Raw genomic sequence first — 14,239 nt, forward strand, 5'->3', positions numbered from 1 at the left:
CGGCTACTCTGGCACTCGGCACGTGACCGTGGAGGCTGGAGGTCAGCACCCCCACGTTTAACATTCTACTTAGGAAAAAATAAAATAAAAAATACCAAAAAAAAAATCATACAAGATAGATCATCTTGGCAAGAGATTAGTTCCTTCAGGCCAAACAGTGCTTCTTGACTTTTTATACAGCAAATGGGAAAATAAAAAATAAAGATTTTTCTTTCTCTCTCTCTTTTTTTTTTTTTTTTTTTTTACCCTGAACAGCTCAACAACACAAATCCTCCAGCGTCGCCGAGCAGTTTCACGGAAACATCCTTCACTACGGGTTTGTCCTCGGCGCCCCACGCTCGCGCCGGGGTGGGCGCGCTGCCTGTCCGTCCGTCCATCCGTATGTCCATCCGTCTGACCGGGGGGGGGGGCCGTCACGTCCGGATGACGCCGTTACAGGGGGGGTGCTTGGGCAGGCAGGGCTCATCGGGCAGCAGGTCATGTGCAAAAACCGAGTCGTCCCCCGAGGAGCAGGTGCTGTGGGTGTCCTGGCCAGCTGGCGAGTACTGCTCGAAGGGCACCGAGAGGTCCAGGTACTCCTGAGGGGGTGACAGACCCGTCAGCACCCTTGGGGATGAACCAGCCCTCCCCATGTCCCCCCACCAACACCAAACTCACGTCAGTGGACGTCACGGTGAGGACCCTGTCCAGGTCTTCCACCAGCTGCTTGAAGGTGGGTCGCTGCGAGGGGACGGCATGCCAGCATTCACGCATGATCATGTACCTGTGGGGTATGACAGGGAAAGGGAGATCATCACCTGTGGTAAAGCTCGCCCCAAAACCCTGTATGCCTGAGAGAAAAGCTACAGGAGAGGGGAGCAGCATGGCTCAGCCCCAGCCACCATGTCAGGAAGCAGCGGGGACAAAGCCCAGTGCTGAGGGGACGGCAGCAGGTCCCTGCTGAGCATGGGTAGGAGAAGCCTCTTCTGCTCACATTGGCTTGGGGAGTCACTGGAGATGAAGTAATGAGGAGGAACTGAATGTAATTGCATCATTTTCTGGGAGGCAAAGCAGGCTGCGGCCCCAGCTTCTAGGACAGTGTCCCTTAGGTGCGGGGTGAGGAGGGTGGTGTTGCCTCGGGGAGGGGAAGAGGAGGGTTTTGTGGGGCCAAGCCCTCATTACTGATCACCTCACACCTATACGCACTCTCAAAGCCGGGTGAGGACCTGTGCTAAAGACGAGCTGTGTCCCGAATTGCCACCCATCGAATGAGGCAGGTACGTGATGCCCCAGCAGCCCAAAGCAGGCCATTTGTGGTTGTGGCCACAGAGGGAATGGGGAAAGGGAGAGGAGAGGGGAAAGCTGCTGGGTCACCCTCCTTCTACTCACAGGTCATGGGTGCAGTTGGCAGGTTTATCCATCCGATGGCCTTCTTTCAAGAGTTTGAAGAGTTCCTCGACAGGAATTCCCGGGTACGGAGACCCTCCCAAAGTGAAGATCTCCCATAGTAGCACTCCAAAGGACCAGCTGGAAACCAAAGAAAGATCTTTAAAATTCAATGAGTTTGTTTTTTTTTTTCCACCCCCCATATCCCCTCCCCCCTGCTCTGCTTTATTTCTGTGCAGCCATGCATAGCTAACAAAGTCATCAATAGCATGACTAATTGCCCAGGCCATTTTTACTAGTTACTTGGAGATCTCTGCTGATCCAACTCAATAGCAAAGAAATCCCAGGCACCAAGTCTGAAATTGAAATGAGCATTTAATCAGATAGGTGACAGCCCATCTATTACCCCCAGCTCTTTGTTAGGTCTTCCACCAGCTCCACTGAATGGAACAAATCAAATTATTCATGCACAGCTTCACTGAATTGCAGGCTTGGAACCACAGGCCACTAATTGTGCAAGCTGATACCAAAACTTGCTTGTTACAACACTCATTTCACTGGCCAAGCTGGGAGAAAAATACCCCAACAAAAATCAGCAGAGCACTAATGTTACACACTCCAGTCCTGCAGCTGTGCTCTGGTTAAAAGTCCTCTTTTCAAAAATATCTTTTGCCTTCTTCATTTTCTTTTTAAAAACAGGGATTATCTGTCTCTGTTTCTCTTTCATGCATGCTCTCTCTCCTGTTCTCTAGCTTTGATTTATCTGTCATGCCCAATGCAGCATTACCTAAGCATGGAAACTATGATTTAAGATCAATAAAGCCAAAGTATGTGAAATTTACAGAAATAGAAATGATTCATTTGTCCAACTGCAAGCAGCGAGCCTTGGGGAGCCGGCAGCCTGTCTGCTAAATTACTGTAAAAAGCTATTATCATCCAAATATTGAAATAAAAAAGCCGGTGTGCATATTGAGCTACTTCAGTCCTTGCAAAGTTTAGATGTGATCTGAAACTGCTTCCCAGACTGCTCTACTTTCCACTCAAGTCAGGAATAAAGAAAGAGCAACCTTTAAGGCAGCACCCTGATAGATTTACATTTTACATAGGCTCTGCTGTTTGCTTACAGTACACCGAGACTAAAACCGACAAGATGGGATAAGGAAAAATAAAGGTAAATAAATGAAGCAGCAAAATTAATCTGAGAATGTATCTGTTGAATATTCTCCAATCACCTCTACTAATGCTGGGCAGAATATTTCAAGCTCATCCCATGTACTCAACTGAAGTCTGCCTGGGTCAAAGTCTGGAAGAAGTCAAGGGTAACTTTTTAATGGTTTTTCTCTTCATGATTTTTTTTGACTGCAGGATGAATCTCCTCATCTAAAAACTGCACAAGAAATACCTGCCTGCCTCCCAGTAATTTTTCAGCAGCCTACTGGAGATTTATCCTTAGTTAAAAGCAACTAGATAACAGAAAAGCAAAACCATGTGTGCAAAGCTGCAGCTTAGAATTGAATCATTTGTGTTTTCATCCCCAGGCACCCCAGCACTGAGCAAGCCCTGCTTGAGTTTAGCAGTACATATGTTTTGGGGATAGTATGGGTGTTTATTTTACTGTTATTTTATTTTATTTTTTTAAAAAAGTGTGGGTAATGCTTACACATCACTCTGATGAGTATAGACCCGGTCAAACAATGCTTCTGGAGCCATCCATTTCACAGGCAGCCGACCCTGTAATTAGGAAGACAATGGGAACATCCCATCAGCATATTCCCCCAGCCACAACGGCACCATCTGAATCTTCTTTTCTAATCCAGTTTGAAACATTTTCATTAACAACCACATCTGCCTTCCCGGTCACTGGGCAAAGCAGTAGTGGACACATATAAACAGATTACAGCATTTGATCCCTGGATCTTCGCTAACAATCTTTGCAGTAAATGCTCTCTGTGAACTGTGTTTCTCTGCCAAGGCAGGTTTAACATATCAGAGCATCTAAATCTTTGTGTGGGAACAGTTTCTATTGCTCATAAATGCAGCTAGCTTTGAGGCAGAGAACATAGGACAACAGTTCCATCTCTTTGGTTGGAAGAATCAGTTTGATGCTCAGACCAAATCCTGCTTAGGCTGAACCAGAGGGGAAATTTCCTAGAGTGAAATCAAGGGCCAGATCCTCTGAGAATCAAACCCTAATCCCACTGAAGTCTGAAGGAGGCCTGAACCCAGGTTTCCAGGGGGCTATTCTACATCAGGGTCATAAACATGCACAAATGGGATTAGGTTGTCAGCTGTCCAACGCAGCTCAAATGGGAAATCCATCTGAGCTGTAATTGAAATTCACAATATATTTTTTAAAATATATTCTTTTCATATTGCATGGGATCATCATGGGCTTTGTAGGACTGCCTGAGCACTGAAACCCCTTGCAGTTGCAAAGCGGTTGAGCTCTGCGATACACTCAGCTCTTCCACTGCTGTCCTCTGCACCACGTTGTAGTTGTGGCTTTTTCTCTTCTGCTGCAGAGCACTGGGAAGTGCTGTGTGCCCTGCAGCATGGCAGAAATCTGAACTGCTTTGGGACTCAGCCCTTGGCTAGGGCTGTTTTCTCACCCTTGGTAGCAGACACACGGAGCTCAGTTGTAAAAAAGAGAGAAAAGTGCATGAAAGCCAGGTAGCTCCAGGTATATAAAAGGTGATATTCCTCGCTCAAGAGCTCTGGTAGGGCCAGAGGTTGGCTCCTTGGGACCTCTATGAACAGTAGTGCAACAGGCTCAGAAAGGCTCCTTTGGTAAAAGCCTTAGTTTCTTAGTCTAGAGCCTTCTTGGCAGAGCTGAGACCTCTCAACCAGCTGCTAGCACCAGCAGCATCTGTCAGAAAGAAAATGGATGGTGGGTGGACTCCTGGGATCAGCCTATCTATGGTCCATCACCAGGTGAGGCCAACAGCAGATCTCTTCCTCCTAAGCCCCTCTAAAAAGGGAGATGTGGAGCGAGGGCCTCTTGTTGCAGGGAGAGCAGTTCCCTGCCAGAAAGAAAGCTGCAAGTTCTTGGCAGTTCTGTACTTACATTGGTGGTTTTCTTGTAATAGTCGATGTTGTGAACGTCTCTAGCAAGGCCAAAATCAGCTATTTTCATCACATTGTCTTCAGTGACTAACACGTTCCTGGCTGCCAAGTCGCGATGAATGCACTGTGAAAGGTGAGCAAGTCAATAAATAAGGGCTTGTTAGCTGCTTGCGCCTGCAACTAACAGCAACGTGTGGTTTACGAGCTGCTGTTTCATTGACTCCCAAGCTCATAAAGCTGTGAGCACCGCTTAATTCCTCGCTCTCTGTGTCATTGCTGCATCATGCATGCTCAGTGGGAGCCACCTCTTAGCAACACCTAATCGGCAGACCCAGCGCTGACACGGCCGTGCAGCTTTTCCTTCTCCAAAGTGGATGCATGGATGGGTGAGAAGTCAAACTTTCCTATTCTATGGGTGTCTACTGGGACATGAAACTGTTCTTATCCCCCTTCCTCCACAAAGAGGAGTGAAAGTTGATGTCCGGAGTAAAAAAAATTCTCAAATTAAGACTTTGCCAACACACCCAAATACCTAATAGCTGTCAGCAGAGGAACAAGCTAAACTAGCCTGCACTGTGCAGAGAGGGAGTTGAAAGCCACCACAAAGCATCCACTCTGAACTGCACTCACAGGGCCAACACACCTGAAATCAGAAGCTGAATTTGTTCTTGACTTCATGTGCCCTACCCCCAGAAAGAGGTCACACCAGCTGGTGCACAGCTTAGCTAACTCAAAGGCCTGATCGTCCACTTGCTGGTGTCAGGGTAAATCAGGACTAATCCCCGGGGTGTGATGTAAGCAAACACAGCAGCCGGCTCAACGCCAACAAAGTACTCCCCAGGGAGCATCCTGGGCATGGCCATGCCAAATCCACTGCCAGCTCTGCTCCAAACGAGCCTCCATGTGCTGGTGACAGCTGCAAACACGTGCACTGCAAAAGCAGGATCTCAGCTTCCTTTTGGCTGCCTCTATCTTCAGCAATCTCAAAAGAGAGATGGGGGAAAAGACAGGGGCACACAGAGCTCCTGACTCTGTCGTTTAAGGTAATGCCTCCCAGGGTGGAAGCTCACAACTTTGTGTGATGTCCACCCAGACCACTGCAGGACAAGCCCCAGGATCACACATCTGGAAACCAATTACTTCTGCAAGTGGTAGAGGCTGAACAGCTGAGGACACACACCAGGGTCTGGGCTGCTTGTGTTTTTGCATGCCCTTTGGAGATGCTAACAGGCCTGCAGGGGACAGCCAGGGCTGTTCAGCTGCACAGCTCACGAACACAGCCTGCACGTGGGCTTCTACAGCTTCAGCCTTCTGCAAAAATACTAAGGTCCTTTGTACTGAAAAATCTGGTCTCTAAAGGGAGAAACCTGCATAGGCAAATTTGCCTGAATTTGCTTACACACACACACGTCTCTGAACACTGCTCTGACCAGCATTTTTACCAAACGAGACTTCTCAAACTCACTTTCTGAGATGCCAAGTACTCCATGCCCCGAGCCACCTGGTAGGCGCAGGAAACCAGGTCTTTAAATGTCAGCTGCTCCTCAGGCAGCTTGCAGGTGTCGAAGGAATAGTCCATGCCAGGTGGGCGACGTGCCCTGAGGTATTCCCGCAAGTTCCCCTTCGATGCATATTCCACCAGCACGTAGAGTGGTCCTGCAAGCAAGAACACCGTCAGCATACAGAAGAAAAAGAGAAGCGTGTGCAGGCTGACCCCTGAAATCTTATTTTTTGAGACATTTTGGACAGTTAGTTAATAAAGAGGCCAGTCACAAACCTTGCCTCTGTCCAGGACATGGTTTTATACTGATGAGAAAAGGAGAAAGACGTACAGGAAGACCTCAGGGAAAGATGCAACCCAAGCCAAACCACATCAGACACAGGCAGGAGTCTGCTGCTGATGCCAGCTATATGGCTGTCAGCAGGGCCTGGCCAGGTCTCACACAGTCAATGTGTGAGTGAGCCAGAGGAAGGAGGAAAAATGCCTTGGTACTGATCAAATACATCAGGCAGGTCCTATGTGGGGTGAGATTAGCTCCACAAACCCTTGCTGAGCACTAAAAGCAATGCTGTGGATGCAGGAGTGTGAAACACACCACCCTGAGCCTCCCGTCACCCTGCGAGCTCGTACCGTCCTGCGTGCAGGCACCAAGGAGGTTAATGATGTTTTTGTGTTTCCCAATCATCTTCATCATTTCCATCTCAGAGACCAGGTCTGAAAGGTCCTTGTCTGTGGCATCATCTGGAGAAAGCAAGGGAGGAAGAGAAAGAAAACGTCAGGATGAAAATAAGTGTTTTGTAAAATGCTGCTGCACAACGATGCGGGGTTTTAATGGGGAAAAAGTATGCAAAAACTGTATTTGTTTTTCTTCTACTTTGGGAAGAAGAATCAAAATAAAAACAAAAACTATTATCCAAAAAAGAGAGTATTTGTTCAAAAATAAAAATTGAATAAATGGAAATAAATATTCCTATGAAAATCAGTAATACCTTTCATCTTCTCTTTCACCCTGATGAACATTAAAGTAAAAAAAGACAGTTTGGGTACTTGGCATCATTTTCCTGTACTGATTGTTTCTCTCTCTTATCTCCCGGGGAAAAGGGTAAAGTTAAGGAAGGGGAAAGGTTAGATCTGGGATACTGGACAGAAGAAGGAATGTAGTTTTTGCATGGAAACCTGTAATTTTTCTACAACAGTAGAAAAATGAGGGAAGAGCTCCCCAGACGAATGCTTTGGTTTGGAGAGATGAGAATGTTCCTGCTTCCAAAAATAACCCCAGACAGACTGAAGGAAATCTAAAGAATCCTTTTCTGATAAGAAATAGTTTTGTTTAAAAAACGTCACCCCGTGTAACCTCAGACCTGGGCTGCTCACTGACAGAGCATCTGCCCTGCCTGTTCCAGCTGAACTCTGCAGGGGGATTTCACTTGTGGTTACCAGAAGATTGCATGGGAGCAGGATGGGAAACAGGGACTCCTCCAGAGGTGCCCTGTGCATCCCCCATTTTGGCTTCCCTTCCATCTCTCATCAGTTTTGGATTGATTTTTTTAAGTGAAAGGTCAGGAGTTTGGCAGATGAATTTCTGCAAACTTCACCTGAATTTGTTGCACAAGCTTTTGGTAAAACAGCCACCATTGGTTATGGGGGGAGTACAGAGCAGACTGCTTCACTGGGCTGGCTAGAAGTGAAGGTGTTTTCCCTTCTCCTCAGTGATCATATTACCCCTTGGCAGAGAACCGGGTTGCCTGTTCCTGATGGGACTTACACCTTAACATCCTCTCCAAGGAGACAGCCCTCACCCCCAGGCTATGTGGGTGAAGCGGAAGAAAGGCCCCTGTTGCTTTCTTCTATTGGATCTGTTTGTACAAAAGACTTAAAAGAGAAGGAAAGAGAGGAAACCCCAGCACAAGATGCCGCTCCGCCCTCTGTGGGCTCCCCATACCTTTCAGCATCTTGACAGCCACCGTGATGGCCTTGTTTGGCTTGTCCTTATCAATCCCGATCGCTTCTGCCATCACCACTTGGCCAAAACACCCCTCACCGAGCGGCTTCCCCAAGGTCAGGCTGGAGGGAGGAATAACAGGCGTGTTAGTGGGTATCAGGATGCTGATCTGGGAAATGTGGGGACCCTGCCTGTGGGTTTGACTGACCGAGAGCGTGCCAATTCCCACTTGGGATCTGGAGGCAGTTCCAGCTCGGAGACGTTGGCCAGCATCGGCCCGTCGCTGGAGGAGAGACGCGTGATCCGGACCAGGGGTGTGTTGGAATTCATGGAAGAGTTGGACTCCAACGACACCTGCTTGGGTAGAGCAAATGAAGTGTTATTGCCAACTGTATTCCCAGCGGGAAAGCGGGTGGGAACGTGCCCTAGGTGGGTCACTGAGGGGTTTTGAGCTATCTCTGACATCTCACTGGTAATTTTGAAATGGGAAATCCCTCCTACCCCCCATCTCTTATCCACCCCATCCTTGCAGAAATGAGCTGATTTAGGCACACATGGTCACCGTCTTTGCTGGTGGGAAGGAGGGATGGGTCAGCCAGTGCTCTCCAGGAGGAAAGAGTCCTGGCAGCAGTGATACAAGCCCTTCCTTTGCTCTGTGTGCTTCTGCACACGTGTACATGTGCACGTACAAGCTGTGGTTCCATCCTGGCACTGTAACTGCCCACCACGAGCTCTGAAATCCACGTACTTTACCATGTGGCTCTATGTGGTGCCTTTTGCCCCTCTGCAATGGCAGAGCATCTCTAACTGCATGGAGAAAGATGACTCCCTTCCATCTCCATGAGAACGCAAGGAAGAGGCACATTTACTGTGCTCTTGCTCCCCAAATTACCCCTCTGCCAGGTTTATACTGCTCCCCGGCAAGACCTGCTTTCTGTGCAAGCACTGGGAGCTTGAACCCAAGGCAGATGCCACCAGCTACTGCTCCACTGGAACAGAAACAGATGAATAAAAGGGCGTTAGACTTTTAGACTGCAGACAACTTATGTCTTGGGCAACACCTTTCTGGTAGTTTTGCACCTAGAAAGGAAATTTCGAGGGGAAAAAAAAAAAAAAAAAGGAATGACCATAGGGGGGAATAGGAATCTTGTATCTACTTTCTGTTACCTGTCTCTTAAGTGGAAATTTGGAGACTTTCTGTACAGTGGTGGTGTTCATGGCCTTTTTGTTTGGCATCTTCATCCTGCAGATAATCACAATGACCAGCACCAGGATGAAGAGAACTAAGCCAGTGCCGTAACTGAGAATGCCAGCATACACCGAGCCTGAATCGTCCATTTCCATTAGCTCCTCTGCTGCAGGGTGACAAGAGACAGCAGTCAGGATGGGGCCAGTGGCTGCCCGCACGCAACCGCACACACGCAGCATGAAGGATTTGGGGAGGACCTGCTCATCCATACCAATTTTCTGACTGACTTCAGCGAGGGGACCCTCCTAGGCCAGTTGTTTTCCACCTGTGGCTGTAGCTAAAATGTTTGCTTGGTTTGCTTTTTTTTTTGGGGGGGGATGATTTTACTGCCCTTCGATGTGATGCTGGAGGGCCTTCAGCCACAGGTTGAAAACCACTGCTCTAGACTGAAGGCATCTCCACGTGTCTGTGCTGTTCCTCTGAACCACGTCGTGCTCTCTCTGCACATCCAAACCACGGAACTGGGTGTGCCCAGAGCTCCAGTGAAGATCTCCACCGGACCAGTGCCTGCCCTGATGGACAAAGGGGCTTAAAGGGCTCCCAGGGCTTCCCATCACAACGGGAAAATGTCTCACGATAGAGATCTACATAATTATTTTGTGAAAACTTAAGTTTTATTGGAAGGAGGCTGGAAGGTCTGGCCTGGAGAGGTGGCTGAGCCAGGAAGGCAATGGCATGAGCCCAGCAGCAGTGGCCACCTGAGAGCAAGGTGTTTTTGGGGCCAACAAGGCTCAGTTGCAATTCTCCCCTTGTTCCCTTCAGGACAGGCACTTGGACCAGAGGAAGGAGCCATGGTGGGACTGGTTTTCTGTCCCCCAGAGGTGAACCAGCATCAGAGGAACAGTCAGCGGCAGGAAACTTTACAGTGAAGTCATGCCAGTGTGGGCAGCTTGCTAACATCCCATGTCCATCAGCGGCTTTGGCAGGCAGCAGGAGCCTTTCTGCTGGCAGCAGCAGGCTCCAAATCAGGTCTTTGGTGGCTGTTTCCAGGATGCACATGGAGAAATGGTCATGGGTGACTACGGGGGCTGATCCAGAGCATGTGGGCCTATGTACCAGCTGTGCCGGGCCTGATCTTGCCAGGGGGTGATCTTTCCCTGCAGGGAAAGGTTACCAGATCTTTTGGGATCAGGCACTAGGTCGGTGCCAAAGCTCACAGCATGTCGTTCTCTGCTCCACAAGGACAGGTTCACAAAGTGAGGCTCCCCATCAGGGTTGGATCCCGCACCTCCCTCCCTTTGGGCAGCACTTTGGAGCCTGCTGCTGCACTGCCAGCTGTCCTCTGCTGCATCTGACTTCAATATAAAGTTCCACTTCAGGTGGTTTTCTTTTTTCCCGTTTGTTCTTTGCTTAAATTGGAGGTGTGAGTTCATACATGATGAAAACAGCGTAATGGTTGAATGAGACAGGATCAGGAGATTCTTAAATAACAGGGATATTAGTGCTCTAACCAAAGGAAGTGATTTGTCATCCAGTGGATGGCAGAAGCAGAAACAGGATAGGATCAGCTATTTTAGAGCTGGCAAATAAACAGAGAAAAGACCAGCAGATCCCACCGGCAGCAGGGTCAGGCGTGGAGGAAACCCTCTTGAGCCCCAGGAGAAGTGTTTATGACCAAATCACCCACACAGATAAAGTCAAGCTTAGAAATGCCAAAGTTCCTGGTTCCTAAACATATCCCAAGACGTTTGTGAGACAGAAACAAATGTGGTCTATGACTCGGTGAGCCAAAGCTGTGGGTATGGGATGCTTACAAGGGCCTACTGAACACACTGCAGGTCTGTTCCTGCACCCTCTACAAGGCACAACACCCACTTAGATTTCATGTAAGACATTGCTGGTACTTTTCTGGGCTGTGCTCATGCTGCCTCCATAGCTGGAGGCAGAATTTGCAGGTGAAGGCACAGCACAGCCTCGGCCCCTTCTTTTGGAGGGCAGACCCCTCCTGTTGCATATTCTGTGCTGGCTTCATTGTCAGTGAGAGCTTTGCACATGAAAGGACCACAAAATTGAGGTCACTCTGGCCTCGGGTTTGAAACCCGTGGCAGCTTTCATCGGTTTCAGCTGGAGCAAGCAGCATTCAGTGCCCCTGGGAGCCAGCACTCCTGGGCTCTGTCCACAGATGACTCCAGTCGACCTCCCGTCTGAGATCGCTCTCTCCGCCTGTTCATCCGTGAAGCGGAAATAATGCTACAGGCAGGGACGGGGGTACTCACACCGACTACTTGTGCATCTCATTTTTGGTTGAGATATGAGGTTGGACAGAAAGGTTTCTCCTTGATGATCCGCTGTACACGACCAGTATAGGTGTCCTGGATCATCTGATGGGGAGTTTCTTTCTCCCACTAGGTACGCTTGCAGCATAAGGAGACAAAGCGACTAATTTTGGCACCTAGAGACAGTCTCCTAATGCAGAGGCTGTGAGCACCTCTGAGTTATCCATGTTTAAAAGGATCCTGGGCAATTTGTATCATTGCTGCAATAGTAATTTAAATCCCGAGACGAAATGCAAAATCTGCCAGCTGTGAGTATGCAACAGGGGTCTTCTGCTGCACTGGTTCGTCACTGGCATGGCAAATCCCAGAGGGGAGCCCTCCCTGGGGAACGTGTCAGCAGGAACCTGGCATTTCTACAGCAAACATCAAAGCACCCTGGAGAAGGAAGGAGAGGCCAGCACAGAAGGAAATACCTGGTAGCACCGTCAGCCAAGCAGAGTGATGTGAGAAACCAATAGAATTCCCTGCGAGACAAGTATATTCCCCAGCATCCTCAAAAGTAACATTTCGCAAGTACAGAATCTCTAGCTCCTTATCCGTTGTGTTAACACCTGCCGTCTACGGGGAAAAAAAACACACACATATAGAAAGAGGGAAAACAGAGAATAAGCCACATTCCCAGCAAGTGTGAGGACACCACAGGCAAATTTCAAAAGCAGATTAAAGTTTTTCTTTTTTTTTTTTTTTTTTCCAATGGCCCATCTTCCACATTTATTCATTCATTCCCCTCTGCAACCTGTAGTCAAAAGCAAAAAAGTTCCCTTCACCAGGTTCTTACTCTGTCCCACTAAAGAAGCATGCAAGCAAAAGCATCCAAACGAAAAATTGCCCCCACAATATGACTGACCTTCAGTTAGTAGGGTGAGTACAGGGGGGAAGAGAGAGAAAGTGAAAGGAAAGAGGAAAGAAGGAAAGAAACAAGAAAGGAGGTGAGAGGTAGTGGGGAAAGACTCAAGTGCTGACCAGATGAACATAAAAATATTGAGTTCATTGAAGAATATTCAGAATTGTCAAATTTTTTAGACTTATTTTCAGAATGGCCATTTCTAAGCCAAATATTTATCATACAGCCCTTGATACTGCAGCGTGACTCTGGCTGATCCCAAGAAGGTGCTGAACCCTCCAGGAGTGAAACAGCTGGAGTCACACCAGAGAGCTCACAACTTTGCACTGCTCTCTGCTTAACGTGCTTGCTCATACAAGTCAACGTTGATATTTATTTCCCAATTACGCCTCAAACGGACAGAAGTCAGTCCGTAACGACTGTATCAGTTTTAGGGGCAAAAATCTTGGTTTTCCATAGCACCGAACGTCACAGGTCATTAGCATGCAATTCTGTTATCAGCACTCAATTGTAAGGAAGGGAAAGGAATAAAAGCGTGAAGAGTTGATAGCAAAATTTGACAGTCATTTTATTGTGGGAATTTTTCCATGGCAATTGCTGTATAGGCGTTACATTCTTGTAAAAAAAAATTAGCAAGAAAATAAGATAAAGCCATTCAGCGTCAGTTGACAGGGTGTAATACAAAATGAATAGTAATTTTAATCACTAGCTTCTTAAAATGTTATAGCTCATTCTTGCAGTTGCCAGGGCCTTGGGACAGAGTCTGTGGTTTACCTGGTTTTGGTTTGCGAATGTGGAGCCAAAATGGTTTTTCGGCTATGCCTACGAAATTGTTGGCTCTACACAGATATTCTCCTTCATCTTGTTCTGTCACATTGAACAGATTTAGGTTAGCATCGGCTTCAGCGTTTTTACTGATCCAAGACTGCAGGAATAGACAGAAACCTGAACTTCAGTAAACCAAACAATACCTCCATCGAACCTATATCAGCTAGGATTGACTGTTCATGCCTATTTTCTTTCCGGCTGTAGCACCATCCCCAGCTCGCCCTGTGGTGAGAGACCTACCCATGACCTGGGCGAAGAAGAGGAGTCCCCAAACCACACATAGGTGACCTCCCACCCCTTCGATGGTGTTCCTGCTGCTGGAGGCACGCGTGCCATTTCTTTCTTAGAACAATTTCCCACTTCTCCATCTGACAGCAGTCAATGGCCCTACAGTTCCCTAATAACTCTGCAGACAGGAGCACCAGAGAAAGGGCTTAAGCAGAGATTTGTGTTTGCAACCCGGCTCAGCAAATACTGTTTCAATTATCAGATTCCAAAATAGAATTTGGAAACAAAATATAAGCAGCGGCGGTCTGAAACTTGCTGCTGACTTTGCCTTTCAGAAATTAGCTGTAATTTTTTCCACTGCTTATAGGAGCCTCTTCTTTACTAAATAAAGTGGCATATATAAATCAAACAAACTTCAGGCTGTTAAGCAGGGGTTTATTTCTCTTCTTCCAAGCTGCCACAACTGCGTATCAGTTTGTTCCTAAACAGTTGTTTTTATTTTGGTTGAAAACGCACACACACAAAAAAAAGCACAACTGTTTTGGGTGGCCTCAGAAGTAGCCTAGGGAAGGTCCATAAAAATATCAGCTTCAGTCCTGGAAATGAAAATAAAATGATCGCATTTCTCAGTTTTGTTCTTATGTCCTCCAGCTCCATCTCAATGCTTTTGATTTCAGGGCCTGAGCCTGCCAATGTGACCCTCAGCCCATGAAAATCAGCAGGGCTGCCAGATCTCATAGGCTATTGGAAGTCAAACCCAGAGGTGGCATCAGCAAGGAGCCCTGGTGTCCACATCTGATGGCAAACCCTGCTGGCTTTGACCTGATCTCGTCTCTGAGGCTCACACGCTGCAAGGTCTGTCTGTCCTGACCAGGGGGGAAATGTGCCTGCCTGCTGCTGCTGCCTTGTTTATAATTAAAGCGGGCATGTTTCAATGCCGAAC

General features: G+C 47.7%; 1 protein-coding gene across 1 annotated transcript in view; it reads right to left on the reverse strand.

Moving 5' to 3' along the window:
* Positions 1-413: 413 nt before the first annotated feature.
* Positions 414-14,239, reverse strand: part of FGFR3 (fibroblast growth factor receptor 3) — a gene marked incomplete at both ends in the record, with an annotated part of 51,841 nt that continues 38,015 nt past the window's right edge. Inside the window, 11 exons of the mRNA XM_084285946.1 lie at positions 414-578; positions 658-763; positions 1,369-1,506; positions 3,026-3,096; positions 4,430-4,552; positions 5,894-6,084; positions 6,560-6,670; positions 7,872-7,993; positions 8,080-8,228; positions 9,039-9,226; positions 11,810-11,954. Of these exons, the coding sequence (XP_084142072.1) occupies positions 414-578; positions 658-763; positions 1,369-1,506; positions 3,026-3,096; positions 4,430-4,552; positions 5,894-6,084; positions 6,560-6,670; positions 7,872-7,993; positions 8,080-8,228; positions 9,039-9,226; positions 11,810-11,954 (1,509 nt within the window). The remainder of the gene's footprint in view (positions 579-657; positions 764-1,368; positions 1,507-3,025; positions 3,097-4,429; positions 4,553-5,893; positions 6,085-6,559; positions 6,671-7,871; positions 7,994-8,079; positions 8,229-9,038; positions 9,227-11,809; positions 11,955-14,239) is intronic.

This window comes from Netta rufina, assembly GCF_964035555.1.
Source record: "Netta rufina genome assembly, chromosome: 4".
NCBI classification, from domain to species: Eukaryota; Metazoa; Chordata; class Aves; order Anseriformes; family Anatidae; genus Netta; species Netta rufina.